The sequence below is a fragment of the Rattus rattus genome, chromosome 2 (assembly GCF_011064425.1).
Source record: "Rattus rattus isolate New Zealand chromosome 2, Rrattus_CSIRO_v1, whole genome shotgun sequence".
Taxonomy (NCBI): domain Eukaryota; kingdom Metazoa; phylum Chordata; class Mammalia; order Rodentia; family Muridae; genus Rattus; species Rattus rattus.
Window position 1 is genome coordinate 128,279,643 of NC_046155.1, and position 16,448 is coordinate 128,296,090.

General features: G+C 40.3%; 1 protein-coding gene across 1 annotated transcript in view; it reads left to right on the plus strand.

The window, feature by feature from the left end:
- Positions 1 to 16,448, plus strand: part of Mctp2 (multiple C2 and transmembrane domain containing 2) — a 227,462-nt gene that overhangs the window by 140,677 nt on the left and 70,337 nt on the right. Inside the window, 2 exon segments of the mRNA XM_032893415.1 lie at positions 250 to 324; positions 2,267 to 2,386. Coding sequence (XP_032749306.1) covers positions 250 to 324; positions 2,267 to 2,386 — 195 coding nt within the window.

The following is a 16,448-nucleotide window of genomic DNA, read 5'->3' on the forward strand; positions in this document are numbered from 1 at the left end:
TCCTGGTTTGAAATACTTCTGTAGATTTAGCCAAGTGGTGACAAGGCCATTCATGGTCCAGCCTGGCTTACCAGGGACAACATGGCACTGAGACTCAGAAAAATGCCCAAGAATGACTGGGCCCAGCACTTTCTGGCCCATGACCATGACTGGTGGGTTTTAAGGTCTCATTTTCTGTGTTCTCTCAGCTACTCAGAGAGAGAAGGAAGCCTCTGAGTGCTGCCCTTGTAACAACCATGTGTTTTCCAGGTCAAAGCAAGTATCAGGACCTTCAGTCCAAGAGAAAAACGCTTTGTGGAAGACAGTCGCAAGCTGTCCAAAAAGGTAGGTGGCACCCACCAACTGGCCTTTGGGTACCTCCAGCAGCCATCCTGTAAGTACTTCTCAGTCATGGCTGGCTTCTTCTTCATTCGTCATTTCCTCTCCCACTCCTTTCTCATCTGGACTGTTCATCCTTTCTCTTCTTTCTCTTGTCTTCTCCCTCAAAATGAGCCAGGTCAAGGAGGAGTGGCTTAAACCACACTCTTTGGAGGAAAGAGGGAGTGTGAGAGCTCTGTATTGTGCATAGCAGTTCTTTGAAAGAGACAGCCTCAATTTCTTTGTCCCTTTCACTGGTGGCACTTTTTTTTTTTTTTTACTCCCCTTCACAGCTGAGGGCAAATGCTCTCTGCTTGTTCACTGGAGGAAGGAATTTCCCAGGGGTCTGAGGAAGCTTCTAGCCTCAGGGTGGAGTTTACTCCCTGTGTTTAACTTTAGGGTATATTTGAATTTTACACCATATGAAATTAGCGCTCTCTCTTTCTGCTCATTTTCTGGAATTTTTCTCTTAAGTTTAACAAAAAAGTAAAGATGCAGGACTAGGGGGAGGATCTTCATATTAGAACTGAGGGAAAAAAAAAAAAAAAAAAACAACCCAACAATAAACCAAAAAGCTGATGATCTCCGCATTTCTTTCTTCTGAGCCCCTCCCTGTCCTCTCTAGATACAGGCCAGGATTTCAGCCAGTACCCATTGTTCCTCAGTTGTGTAACAAAGAACAAAGTGTCCCCCCTTTAAAAGTGTTTATTACTTCCACAGCTTCCTCTGGGGTGAGCATCTGTGCATGACAGAAAGCAGTTAAATATACAGCCATCTTCTCTTCCTTTTGTTTCCCATGAACTTTAGGGCACCTTGCTGGGGAAGGGATTTAGCAATCTTTTGCAAGAAAATATCCAAATGTTTTAGTTTTGGTACCATACACATTTGAGTGCAATAGTTACTGGGTGTAATCTGAGTCTATGGCTTCATTTTTATTATTATTATTATTGTTGTCTTTTGCTCTGTTTACTTGAAAGTTAAAACCTAAGTGGAGGTAGTCAGGGTGACAGCTTTGCAAGCAAATCAAAATACGGTGCCTCCCAGTGGGAGAAAAGACATTTCCTTTACAAAACAATGTAACCGCTGGGGTGGCTTTGGCTCTGAGAATAGAGGGGAGACCTGGGGCTAAATTCCCTGGGTGTGTCAGGACCCTCCTCCAGTGCTGCACAACACTGGGTCACCTTGGGTTACACAGTTGAAATTTTTACTTATGAAAGAAATATTTAAAACCACCTATTGTTAGACAGCTAGGCAGTTCTCTGAAGACATGAATTCTCAGAACCATCTGTAAGATTAAAGACAATGCCAATCCTACTTAGGGAGAAAGGTTGAAAACTGTGTGTTGAAGATGGTAGAGCTGGGAAGTGAGGTCTGGATTCCATTTCTACACCTTTTGCACTAACAAAGCAATAGTACGAGGTCTGTTCTATTGGTGTCCTATCCATTTGCATCCGTACTAAATAACTCCACACATAATCCAATTCTGTCTCAGTTTATTCTTTCTTACTCTGTCTCTATACCTCTCTCCTTCTCCTTTACCCTCTCCCTCCCCTCTTCCCTCTCCCTCTCCCTCCCCCCTTGCCATAGCATATGCCCACACATCCATGTATGTGCTCTCCCTTGCATGTGCATGTACACAGCATTCACATGTACCAAACACCAGGTTGCTGCAGCTCTTGTCCGACAGCTCGATTCTGTACTGAATATTATTAAAGCAAGTGTTTTTTCCCCCTTTACAAAATGAGCCATAACACAGATTGGATATGCTTGTCGCCTATGGATGACAATAGGACTTTATATTTTTTTTAATTGGTACTGTACATGATACAGTTTAAATAGCTACGGCAGCTGATCTAAGGGACTATGCATGTAAATCTAACTGTCTGTTTTCCATCTTTTAAAAAACCAGATATTATCGAGAGATGTAGACCGCGTAAAAAGACTCACTATGGCCATATGGAACACAATACAGTTCTTCAAAAGCTGCTTCCAATGGGAGTCTACATTAAGGAGTACAGTAGCGTTTGTGGTAAGGTGGTTTTTTGTTTTTTGTTTTAATGCTAATATTATTTTCTGTTTATTTGTCTGCATTCATCTCTCTAAAATATAACCTATGAGATTAGCCCTTCTAAAACTGTACCTGAGTAAAAGTTACCCGTAAAAATCCTTTTAAATTATTTAAAAACTATCATTTATCATATATATCATTTCTTTACCTGGTCAGTAACATTTTTTAAAATGGCAGCTGGAAAGAATATGATTAAATTACAACTAAATGGTTCTGTTTTAGATTTTTAGTAAATCATTTAAAAATTCAATATTGAAAAATGTGTACACAGATCAAGCTTTAGATGCAATAGATCATGGCAAATTAAAATGGGACTCGTCGCCGTAATTGGGAAACACTCATATACACGAGACACATGACTTTTCTCAAAACATTGCATCATTTTCATGATCATAACATGATAGTGTCAAAGGGCTGCACGAGACGGTAGCAGATCCTGAGTTTGTCGCTGAGAGTCCATGAGTCTTTGAAGAACGTCCTCGTTGGCACCATAACATTGCTCGGTATCTCAGTCACATTCTCTCTCTTTGTAAAGGACTAGACCTTAAAAGATTGATCCTTAAGGAGATCGATAATGTCAGCTATGGGGGAGAGATTAAGATTCCCAGTTTTTTTTATGTATTTTGTACCTGGTATTAATGGTGAATGTCTATACAGTTTCTATACAGTTACATAAGAGATCACATAGTAGTTCTAACTACTATGATTCATGGCAAGACAGAATTCTCCTGTCTCATGTTGACAGTGCATCCTCAATATTTTCTTTTGTCTTGTACTGCATGTCAACCTTGATTTGTGTGATGTGTATATTATATAAACACATATGTGAAATAAAACTGGTAGAGAAATAAAATATAAACACAACTGTCTCATATATGTAATATCTTGCATTCATATATAAATACATGTGTATATTTATATATGAATACAAGATTTTAGTTCTTTATTGTGACCTCAAAGTTTTCCCATTCTTGACAGAACCAATATGTCACCACCATGAGAGACTTTTCTTTGACAATGGGTACCATTTTGATTGGATTATTTTCATTTTGCATCACTTCAGGACATCTATCTCTTTGTCATTGTCCTGGCATTTATTTAGCCATGTCCCTGTATTACACCCTACTCAGATGGCGGGTTCATATATTAGGTTCCTCTTCCACCTCCCCAGATCCACTTCCTACCCAGATTCCCTTTCAAAACTTTCCATGAACTGTTGTGTACAATTCTGGCCCTCAGAGGAAAGTGAACACAGTTGGTGTCTGCTTCCAGCCGGCGCTTTGGCCAGCCACGTGTGGAGTAGAGGATTTCCCCCCCATTTTTTCAATTGAGTCCTGGCTCTGAGACTTTAGAAAAACAGATCTGTTGCCCTGGATTCAGTAAGGGGATGACAGAAATGATTAATGGGCTGCCGGTCTGATCTGAAGAAAGATTAAAACAAATGAAGGGAAACAGGTTGTCCGGTAAAGAGTACTTCTGGACAGGAAGGGAGCCTTGACAGGGTGCTTCTCCTCCACTGCCTCTGCCTCGGGTGAGTCCTCTCTGCTGGGCAGCGCCTCAGAGAAGAGCCTTCACCAGGCTGTTAGAAACTGTGACAATTTTCCTTGGTAGCAAGGGCCCCTGGTCAGATGGACAGCAGTACCGTCTTCTGATTTAGTATTGCCTAATGTACAAGCATACCTGGCCTTATGAGACTGTGAGAAACTCAAGCATTTGCATGAAGGGCATAGCTACTTCAATCTATCACTGAAAAAGATTGGATTTAGTCACAAACACTGTAGAGTAAACTTGTTGTACCTATGTACTCAAACATCACAGATTCAACCAACCACAACTAAATGTTCTTAAAAATTGCCTTTGCCCTAAACAAGTACAGACATTTCTCTTATCTTTACTTCTTATATAAAAGAGTATCGCAGGTTTCCACATTGTATTTTATATTATAAGCAATTTAGAAATATTTTAGAAGATCTGCATATGTTGTTGTCCAGATGATGGCAGTGGATATAAAGTTCTTGAGTATCTGTGGGGGCTGGGTATCTATGGGGGTATCGTATATGTAAGGAGGGGTTACTGTATACACAAAGTGTATCACTTGTCTTGAATGTACTGCACTGAAATGCACTTAGACACATTTTGCTTTTAATTTGAAACTCCAAGTGCAAAAGTTTCTATCATTTATATAGTGCCTAGCCATGGTGGGTCTCAGAGACACCAAGACACTGCAAGGAAGATAGTTTCTGCCCCAAAGCTGATGAAATATGATTTTATGAAACCCTTTATGGTACTATATAGTTTCATTAGAATTATTCCTGTAGTGTTTCGGCTCTTTAAAATGCAGGACCATATTGCAATGTACTTAAAGAAGAGAATGATGTGTCCGCGCACACACACACACACACACACACACACACACACACACACACACACACATGCACTCACACACACTCACACACACGGGAGTGTGAGTGTGCACGCACTCATTCACCCCTCTTCTGTTTTTCTTGTTTAAATTACACTATGAGGAATTTAGCTCTTTTTGAGGGGGAATGTTTTGTTTAAAGAGTAGTCGACGCGCTTGTTGGTTGCCCATAGAATTCTATTGGAACTACACACAGGGACTCCCACTGCGTATGCTGCCATACCACCCCCCACCCCCACCCCCGCCCCAGTGTGTGGAACTCTGTCATAGATTATCTATCGGCAGAGAGTTTGTTCCTCCACTAAGTAGAGCCAGAAAGATACACCGTGGATGAGCGGGGGAAGCTCAGCAGCATCCTTTCGGTCGGGCTTCCTCACAAGGATGACGTGCGTATCATCTCTGGTCCCCACGAATGGGTCTGCTGTTGTCTAGTCTGGGCAGAGTGCTGCTGTGTCTTATTAATCGACTTGGCACTTCCTTCATGTTCCATGCTTGGAAGTTACAGGGCAGAACGGCTTTGTGGGTGTCTGGAGCACTGGTTTAATCTGAGAACTTACTCTGCAACTGATTCTGCTTGAAAAGCCCTTATGTCCTACTGGAAACAAGGATAAAAGATAGTTTTGGGCTCCTAGAGGGATAAAATGAACAATGTTGGCCAGCTTATCCCTGATAGGACTTTCTCTGTTCGGGCAAGCAGAAGAAGTAATGCCAGCACACTACCTGTTAAGGGGAGAAAGAAAAATACTTTTATCCTCTGTTTGCTCAGGAAATGGTCCTATTCTTTCCTGTTCTTTGAGATGAGACAAAGCCTGTATGTTGTAGAATTATGTTTAGTATAGGCTGGCTATTAATGTTAAAACCTCGGGGAAGCAAGTCATACATTTTCCTGGGATTCCTGTGAGTAGTCCGCATAGCTCATCCCCTGTCAGAAGCTTCAGTTTACAATTAAACCAGTTTTTAAAGATCTAATTTGCAGGGAGTCTGGTTAGAGGTAAATAGGCAGACATGGAAAAATTACCATGTTAGATTATGTAAGCATAAGGCTGGTGTACTGTAGGGCTTATCCTTTGATTCTGGGTGGGAGGCTGCATCCCCGATGTGAAGACTGAGTAATTTCTTGGTACCTGCTACGTTAAAATTGCTGTGTATTGTTGAACTTGTCTTTGTGAACATTGAAATCAAAGAAGTGGCCTTCAGTTTGAGAGAGGTAGCATATGAAGAATAGTTGGAAGGAAGGGACATGAGGGAGAAGGGTTTCAAAGAAGAAACGGAATGGGGAAAGGGAAGTGACGTCACTGTATTTTAATTTAAAGTATATTTGGCACAGAATTTTAATAAAAATACAATATCAAGAACAAACAAAATGCAATAAAATATATTTTGTAAATGTTAAGCTTTCATTTTATGGGGAATGATCAAAACAGTCCACATCATGTTTCTTGCCTCGGTGTTTTGTTAGGCGGAATATTTCAAAGAAAGCTCTCATTCTGCCTTTAGAGACTTTTTTTCTCTTTATTAAAGTTTGCTAAATGTTTTGGTTCATTGTTCTCTCCAAGCCTTAAATTTATTATTCATGCTACATTAACTATACAGTTTCCCTCTTGAGCAAGTCATATTCTTGACTTTCTCAGTCAGAAGCCATTATAAGGTACTAAGTTATTGACAGAGAACAAATGGACCAGACGTATGAAATAGGACTAAGTACATCTGTCCACACGCTGCTCTCTGAATAGATTTATAAATATGACATTTATCTATGTGTGCATGGTTTTATCTACACCAACCTTGGACTCTGGGGATACTAAGAGCCCCGGTTACTGCTTTCCTCACTGGGTGTAGTAAGGCCCAGCATTGTTCAAATGTTAGCTCAGTGAGTACTTATAAAAACCCACAGATGCAGATGCAAAGCTGTGCCCTCTCTTTCACAAGGAAAAAACGTGAGCCTATGAAGTAGAATGTTGACATTCGTGTGCTTTGAGGAGGTGAAAACGGGGTTGAAACTCAGCTCAGCTGGGTTTGGAAGGGACCTGTTTCATCCCAAGGCTCGATGCAGCTTACCACTGATGCTCATGATTGAATGCCACTGTGATTTATACTCTTACTCTAGGAGCAAGCTTACTGATTATTTCAGAAGCCCATTGACATTGTATGCATGGTGGAAACACTTCTTCCAAGGTACTGAGAGAGAGATACCTGCATGGATTGGTTCTCTATCAGCCGTTTTGTTCAGAGTGATGAGGCTAAAATTAAATAAGATAAAAAATGTGCATGAGATAAAATTAAATAATATAAAAATTACCACTGGGAAACAGTTCCAACCTTAGGAATTATGCGACCCGTTTCGACTTGGGAACCCATGTTCATGATATAAAGGACTAGTTCTATATTAATCCCTAGTCGGAATGTTATTTCTCCTACACTGGGAGGATAATCTTAGATGATTCATAAGTATTTTCAGAGAAACCATGATCTGATCATGGGTAAAACTAATGGATCATGAAGGGAATTTGTACTTTTCAAGTTTTCTTTAAAGTTTCAAGACATTTAGGAAGGGTGTATAATAAGTGATGCACACCTTCAGATTATATCTTTATACAACCTGAAAATAAGCAGGCGTTTCTGGTGATGACTCCCACCCATAATGTCTCTGGTGGCATGTCATTTGATAATGGATTAACTCACAAAAAACTAGTCTTGCATTGTGATATTATGTACAATACTGTAGAATCAATTATACATATGGGATTTTGCTTTTGTGTTAGTTTTCTGTATAGATTTACACATTATCTCAGGACTCTGTTAAAGACGGTGAGTTTTGTTATCACATAAATACATTTTGCATGTGATGAAATAGTATTTTCTAAGAGATGGTCTAGTCACAGGGCTACTTTAAGTAACAAAGATCTCATGGTGCTTTTAAAAGTAGGGTTGCCTTTCTGGCGTTGTGTCTTTCCAACAATCTTTCAGAAAGACACCTACTGTATTGAGAGAGCCTAGCATGCCTGGGCATTGATGGATTCCTAGTTTTATTAAATTTTTTCTTTAGACATTTGCTGTTAAAAAGCAATCTAAATCTACCATATATCAATGGACATCTTCATAAAGCTATGACTTTAACATCTGTGACTTTTTCTTCCAAACTTTTGAGTATAAGAAAATGAAGAATTTTTCTTATGTTGACAGGGCTTGTAATATGATATATAATTTAAGTGATCAATCAAGACCTCAAATAAGGTTCAACATACAACTCTCCATTTCTTAGTCCTAGGCAGTATTTAACATTTATAGAATCCTTTGCAATTTGAGGTCCTAGCATATTAGGAAATATAAACTAAATTTACTTGGAACTTAAATGCGATAGTAATAATGGAGCTAGCCATTCCAACATAAAATAGTAACATACACTCACATGCATGCACATGCACGCGTGCACACACACACAGAACAGAGCAGTGGGCTCTTAGCAAGTGAATAGTTTATTTTGTTGAGCAGTTGAGGGGGTGACTACAAGTTGTTTTCCTTACTACCATAATGAAACAACCCAACAGAAACAATGTAAAGGGAAAGAGGTTTACCTTGGCTCAAAGTGGAAGGGTACTCCTGTCCATCATACTGAGGAATTCATGGGGTCAGGAGCTTAAAGAGGCAACTGATCACATGGCCTCTGCATCTGGCTGACAGGAACCAGAGAGGGATGGATGCTGGCATTCAGCTCACTGCTTCTGTTTTGTTCAGACAAAGATGACATTCAGCCCGTGGAATGGTGCTATCCATAGTCATGGTGGTGGGTCTTCTCAGTGAGCTCACTTTGCAATCCCCCCCCACACACACACTTCCACCAGAAATGCCCACAGATTTGTCTCCATGGCTGTTTAGAGCCTGTTAAGTTAGCAATCATTATTAACTATCTCAGTGACCATGATTCTTCTGGGCAATGAGATATATCGTGATTTGGACAGTAGGTACAGTTCTTTTGACGTTGCTTTTGACGTTGGGCTCCTTATATGGTGCCATTCAGATGGCTTTTTGACAATTTGGATATGAGTTTACAGTATCTGAAACATTTAGCTCTTTTTCTAAGCAAATCACTAGCTTACGTGTAACCAGCTTTACTCTTTGGGTGGCAGTCTCCATACCTACTGGAAGCCATCACTGTTCATGTGGTCCATGGCTATGACCTTTGACTTTAAAGATGAATAATATTATTATAAGCGGAAATAAAAATAAACGTAAGGCTTTAAGGCATTTTAAATGTATAAACACATATAACATGTATCTGTATGATATGAATTTTATAATTTTTTGCATATCGTTTGTTTTAATACTGATACAATGACTTCTCACATCTTTAGCATGGAAGACTACCTAGCCTGCTTCCAAAAACATTTTAAAGATTTTTTTTCTCTAACAATTTTCAAAAGAAGAACAATTCATCATTGCACATCGTGATTATAATTTTTACAACATAATTGCACCTTCTATTGACAACTTCTCAGGCATTAACTAATTATGCCATTTAATAAAATTATAGTAATTGCATTTAAAAGATTATCCATGGAAGATGTAAAAGGACACTATTAGCTATTTTAGCATATTTTCATGTTTATGTTTTCAAACTTATAATTGAATTGTGCTACCAGACAGAACCACAGAACATGTGATCTGAACTCACTTGGTAATTTAGAGCATGCTAATTTTGACTCACAAGCACCAGGTCTTTATTATTCTAACCCTAGATCGGTACACACTACCGTGTTCACACAGTCATGTAGTTAGCAAGAGAATAATTAACTGCGTCCCTGACATTTTTGCACTAGTCTCCACACTAGACCTCTGCCATTACTGTTACCTGTTCTGATTGTTCTCTTGGGGTGAACTTTGAACAGCCATTTCTCTTTGAAGTTGAAAACAGCATCATATATATATATATATATGTACACAAGGGCAAGGTATGTGTGTGTGTATGTGTGTGTGAACATGTGTAAGTAACACACACACACACACACATACACACACATACACACGCACACCATCCTCTAAGCTTTCTATTAGAAGCCTTGCATCTCACAGATGCCACTGAGCTCAAACTACTTAAGTCTAGTCTTCAGGAGTATGGTCTTGTGAGCCTGAATGTGGTTCTCGTGTTAGAACCGTAAACCTTAGGGAAAGAGCCACGTGACTCTTCTGTGTAGCTAATGATTAGCTGCCTTCTTGACCATCACCATCCCCCTTGGCCATTATACCACCTTCCCTTCCCACTATTGCTGAGGGTCTAGTGAGTTTACTGTAGTTACATATGGAAAGGCAAAAATGCACTTCTTGTAATACTCCATAGCCATTGGTCCAGCAAAATTCCTTCCCCTATTTTCTTTATCTTCCCATGTCTCTTATTCCTTACCTTTCCATATACTCTTCCTTTTCTGCCTTACTGCTTCTCCCTCACACCCCTCCTCTCCTTTGTTTCTTATTTTCTGTTCCTATTGATGCGATAAAATACCCCTTGACAGATGCAACAGATGGAAAAAAGGGTTCCTAGTGACTCATAGTTGAAGGGTACAGGCCAATCTAGCACAGACGTCAAGACAGTAGGAGCTTAAAGCAATTGGTCACTTCATATCCCTAATCAAAAAACAGTCAGCAGTGAAGTCCTGTGCCCAGTTCTTCCTCATTTTTATATAGACCAGTATCCCACCAAGAGAATGTGCTACCCACCGTGGGTGGTTCTTCCCACTTCAATTACTACAATTAAAATAATCCTCCCAAGGCATACTCAAGACCCAGCTCCCAGGTGACTTTAGATTCATGTTGATAAGCCTAGAACACCACTTTGCCACACTGCCTGTATTCTTTTGCCTTCCTTCTTTCTTACATTTGAAATCAAAAGGTCCTGTTTTGACTATGAAAATATTTAATGAAAAAGAATCTTTGAGATCCAATTTGGCTAAGAAGAATAGAGATAAATGAGCTAAGTCATGAGTAGTAGTAGAAGTTATTGCAAATACTAATGGGTATTGATGTTGTTCTTGCAAAAAGCCTCATTTACAGTGTTTCATTGTATAGTGTATTTTTTGAAGTAACAAATCCCAAGGTCCATAGTGGTCAGTTATTTCTCCACTGGTGAAATGAGCCAGTTCAAACCAGATTAGATTATATTAAAGACATGTTTATTGGGAAACTGATCTCAGGAGAGTTCAGTGTTCCTAAGGACCAAGGCCAGGGTAGGCCATGGGTTAGGGTAGGGAGAGAGGAAGAGTGCACCTGCAAAGAAAGAAGAAATGGAAAACAAGAGAGAGAGAGAGAGAGAGAGAGAGAGAGAGAGAGAGAGAGGAAGAATTATTATTATTATTATTATTATTATTATTATTATTATTATTATTATTATTATTATTGAAGGCAAAATGGAAAATGGTCTGGATCGTATAGGGAAGCCCCTATGGGGAAGGGCAACCCAGGCCCTGGGCTAGAAAGTTCAAGGTTGGAGATAGGGTATGCTGCATAGAAACAGATGTTGGGAGAAGCTAGAGTCCAGGTCTGCTTTTATATGTAAAATATGCACCTCAGTCCCTTGTCCCAAGATCCAAAACCAAACACCTGGTATGTCCTGTAGTGAATGTTCAAGGGCTAATTACTTCCAGGGACTCATTAATGTGCCTATAACCACCAAATCCCAAAGAATCAACTACCACCCTCAAGGCTACAGTAGCTGTCTTCACACTTTCTAGCTAAAGTTCTCCACATCAAAACCAGGACACACATGTGTTTGTTTGCTACATTAAGGGATTATGCAGAGTGACTATATATATCATTATGGTAAATCATGCTTCAAAATGGCTAAGTTTTTACTGCTGATCATAGTGTGGGGTACCCAATCTCAACCTTGCTTTCTGGAAGGATGCTAGGATCCCGAGACACCATCTGTGAGGTCCCTTTTATTCCGGTTCCTCCTCTGCAAACTCTCAGGTACAGAGAACATTCGACTTTCTGACAACTCTATTGTCATCTTGTCTGATATGCATTTTTTTCCCCTGACCCTGCCTGTCCAGGGTAGTGCTAATTAGCAGCAAAATGGCCAAAAGGCAGCCAGCCATGGGGGGCCTGGGTGAGAGGGGAAGGATGGTAGGTTTCTAAATGGAAAGAGAGTCCTTGAATCTTGTGGCATTTATTTATTTATTTATTTATTTATTTATTTATTTATTTATTTATAGCAGAGTTTTCTTCCTCCTCTCCATCTGTTTCTTTAACGTGACACCTGGATGGGTAAACATTTGGAGTGATGCAGAAATGGAAAAGAATATCTAGAAATAGAGAAGAGGGCAGGGGCTGGGTGGGCGAAAAGAGCCACAACCATTCCCTGCACAGGTTTTGACCTGTTGAAGAGCAGCGCCCAGTGCTTATATTTCTGGCTAATTTGATATTGCCTTTCTGTTGCAGTCTGAGCTTTGTTATTTGTTTCTAAGCTGTCATTTTTATTAGTCTCTCTGGCTGATCTTTTGGGGCTCCCGCATCAGGTGGCGTGCGCTCTCATTGTCTGACTGGGCTCAGCAAACGGAAGGCCTTTCATTGCTGTGCGATGTGGGCGTGCTTGCCTGGGTAGCCTGTAATTAGACCCACCACAGGTGACAGTTACAAGAGAGCCCAGTAATCATTCTCGCTGCCTGATCTGATGTTTATGGAGAGCAACCTGCTTTGTGGCCTGGTTAGGGTTTACTGCTGGATTGCACTTGTGCCATTTGATTTATGCTTTTGAGCATATGTGTTTTGCTACTTTTCCCTAGATCCTGAGGTTATGTCATTAGCTTTTTAAAATAACAGATCTTTCTGGAGTGGGAGGGTGAGGAGTGTGTGTGTGTGTGTGTGTGGGTGTGTGTGTGTGTGTGTGTGTGTGTGTTGTTCACTGGCTTAACTGTTCATATCTCACTTATGGAAAAAGTACATACAGATACATGACAAAAACCCCAAACAAATTCAATATACGGTTTTCTGAGACATGTTCTTATTCAGGGCTTATGAACTACGTTAGTTTCCCTGGGATTTTTCAAACCACTGCCATTCATATTTTCTTTCCCGTCGCCCTTTGGAATGAGTTTTCTATTTCAACCTAAACTCCTTAAAATTTCTGTTTTGACTAAGTGTCACATAAGCTGCATTCTTGTCAAAGAAATAAAGGGAAAAAGAAACAGACTGCAAGGTGGACACTTCCTGACACAATCAAGACAGAATGAGACACCCACGGTTGCTGTTCACATCTGGGAAAAAAAAAATGGAACCGCAGAACAGTAAAGTAGGAGGGACGTTGTGTTTCACGGAGGGGTTGAAAACGAGGCCTCCCTTAGACTTTCCAGAGACAGCATAACCATTTACCTCCCAACCCCTGAAACTTCAGCCCTACACCATTTTTACAAAGTGTGACTTTTATTGGCCTTCACTTTGCTATTATGGTTTTAGTTCCTGTGGATGAATTGCATCTACACAGCAGGCACAGATTCTGCACATTTTGACAACGTAACATTTTTCCCTCAAACATCCTATTGGCAACAAGTTTGTAAGTCAGTGGAGTTGCCACTCGGAACGCTAATGCTGCCACGAACGTAAATCTTAACCACGGCTTATGAGCATTTGGCTGACCCCCTTTTAAGGCAAATGGACGTCTACCATGACGTGAGCGTGGCAATGCAGACGTCGAGGATGATGGCAGTCGATACAGTAGCCTGGGGTCCTTGTGTTTCAAAGGGATTCTGCCTTAAAAACCTGTTCTTCGTTCCTTGATCTACAGTAGTGATTTTTTTTGCAAAATATTTTAAAATATGTCTCCCATTTTTAGAGCAGCAGAGTACTAAATCTGTGTTTGCTAATAGGAACATTGCCCCGGATGGATCTAGGTACAGCATTCAAACATATTTTGCAAACTCTTCCCAAGCATGAGCCGCTTTCCTGGGAAACAAATGTAGTCTCTCTTGTGAAGAGACTTCTCTACATTGTTGACCACCTCCTATTCTACCTCGCAAGATAGGGCAGTAAAGCATATGTTCCGTGGTTTAAAAGTAGCTGCTGGAGCCCTCCTTCACCAAGTCTGCTAGGATGTTTAACTTCGCATTTTATTGTGTTTCTTTTTATTCAAAAACGTATATGCCACCAAAAAAACCACTATTTATTTATGGCCATTTAACTCCAGCCCCCTGCACACAAACACAGAAAAAGACAAGTTGGAGGAAACAGAAAAAATAAAATGAAATAAAATAAAGAATGAACCAGTAGCTTGGTGCTTGCCTGCATTGCCTAGAGTCCTGCAGGTGGCGACAGAAACCCACAAATGAGGAAAATCCCAAGGTACTTTTCTGTTGACTACGTGGGGATTTTAATTCCAGCAATTTATTTTTAATTTGATACAATAATCTGTAAACAGAAATTATTACATCCATTTAAAAAATTTAATTTCCATGTTGTGTAATTTTCTGCTCGGTTTTGGTAATCATTTTCTCTCACATTATGCAGCCTGTTTATCTCCATGAAGACGGGATAAAAATCTAGATTATTGTCAGGTTAGTCCAGATTTCCTGTGTCAGTTAGATAACTCACACATTTGTTTTACATTTTATTTTTACATTACTCGTAGGTAAAGTTACAGATCATTGGTTGCTTGGAAAAGCCTCTGTGTCTGTGATTGTGTGGGTATATGTACAAAGACACACAGTGAAGCCATACTGTTATATCCAGTTGCATCAAAAGGCCATTTCTTCTTTGACTACTTAAGATTGGCTTTAAATGTGCTCAGAACCACAGATTTCTTTTAAAAAGGTATTATCCAATGCGAAAAGCACAGCATAAACAATTGTCCTCAATTAGAAGATGCATAGCAGATAAAATAACATTTCTGTTCGTTTCATTGGTTTTTTTTTTTTTCTTAAAGACATTAGAAACTGTAAAGGCAAAGTTAATGACGTAAGGAGTTGAGATTTCTTCCTCTAATGCTGCTTAAGGTTCAAAAGTTCTTAAATTGCAATTTTTGTGAGGACATGTTTTCATTTGCAGCTTTTTTAGGTTTCAGCTTGAACACACTGACTCTGGAGTGATTCGCTTAAGCGTAGAGCTAATTTCCGTTCTCCTATTTTCTTTTAGCCTCATTTTAAAACAAAAGCCTGGCAGTGCACATTTTCTAAGGGAACTGCCATGATTCTAAAGGAATGTAATTATTTTTGGTTTAAATGCTTTAGGCTTTAGAAGTTGAGTGTCGTCAGTGGACAACTGTGATGATCCTGGGGAAATTATCTGAATTTCTGTCATTGTCTTTCTACGGAACTGTCGGCTAAGTCATATGACAGAGTTCAAAACCCAATAAGGTCTTGTCTACTGTTCCCTTAGATCCAGATCATCTTGCAATAGAAAAACATGGAGGAGAGGGGAGGGGAGAGAGGGGGAGGGAGGGAGAGGGGGAGAGGGAGAGGGAGAGGGAGAGGAGGGGAGGGAGGAGAGAGAGAGAGAGAGAGAGAGAGAGAGAGAGAGAGAGAGAGAGAGAAAGAAAAGACTTCTTATATTCTTTTTCAATAGCTCTTTCAATTACTCATGAGGGAGACCAGTGGAAGGCAAGCCTGACCCCCTGAAAACCTATTTTGCAGCCTTCATATGAAGAATATTCAGTACTCTGCTTTGTTAGCAGCGGACCAGAATCTAATCCATTAAAAATATATCGTGGTAAGCAGTTCTCGAAAATGTTTATGTGAGATTAGCAGTCAGAGCAGTCAGAGAGGACGTGTTCGTCAGGAAATAGGTTACTGCTTGACCAGTTGTCCTGCGGAGAAGCCTGCAGGACAGGAGATTTAAAAGCCTGCAGTGCCAGGACTGTATTTGATCCCCCCTCTTTCTTTTGCATATAACTGCATTGTTCATCACTCTCATGAGGTTTTCTTCACGGGATCTATTTTGAAGTTAATTTTAAGAGCAAAAGCATGGCACGTTTTGTGGTGGATACTGCGTCTCTGTCCCATGACCATCAAATGACCTATGCCTATCTGAACGTAGCTCATTTACTTTCCAGATCCAGCTTCGTAGCTTGGGAAAAGATAGGGGGTGGTGTACAGAATTTGCTGCAGACTGTGGTGACAGTCCAGCTTTCTGCTTGATTGAAGTGCAGCTTCTGCAGTGGACACTGGTGCCTATGAATAATGCCTTGGAGGTGGATGATACCTATAGTATCAGGGGCCCGAATGACTAAGAGATCAAATACACTGGCTAAAAGGCCTTAGGGAAGCATTATGTGTCTGTGGTCTGATCTATTGTCTGGGAGGTCGGGGAGTGTTAATGCACTCGGCAAAGATTACACTCCCTCTCTAATTGCTCACACACTTCCTTAAAGGATTTAAGCAGTCAGGAGAGGTGACTCCGACTTGGCAGGTTTTTGTCTTCTGCTACAGTCAAAGTGTATTCTGTCTTCCCATCTAGACCACTAGGTCAGGTAGCCTCACTAGGCCGCAAGGCCCACATTCCTAGTGAGGGATGAAAGCAACCAGAGATGATAATTTCAACACAGTTCTACTTTCTCCGTAATACCCTGGAGTTTACCCTGTGAGCACAGCACCACTGTGTCCCACGGGGCACAAACAGTCC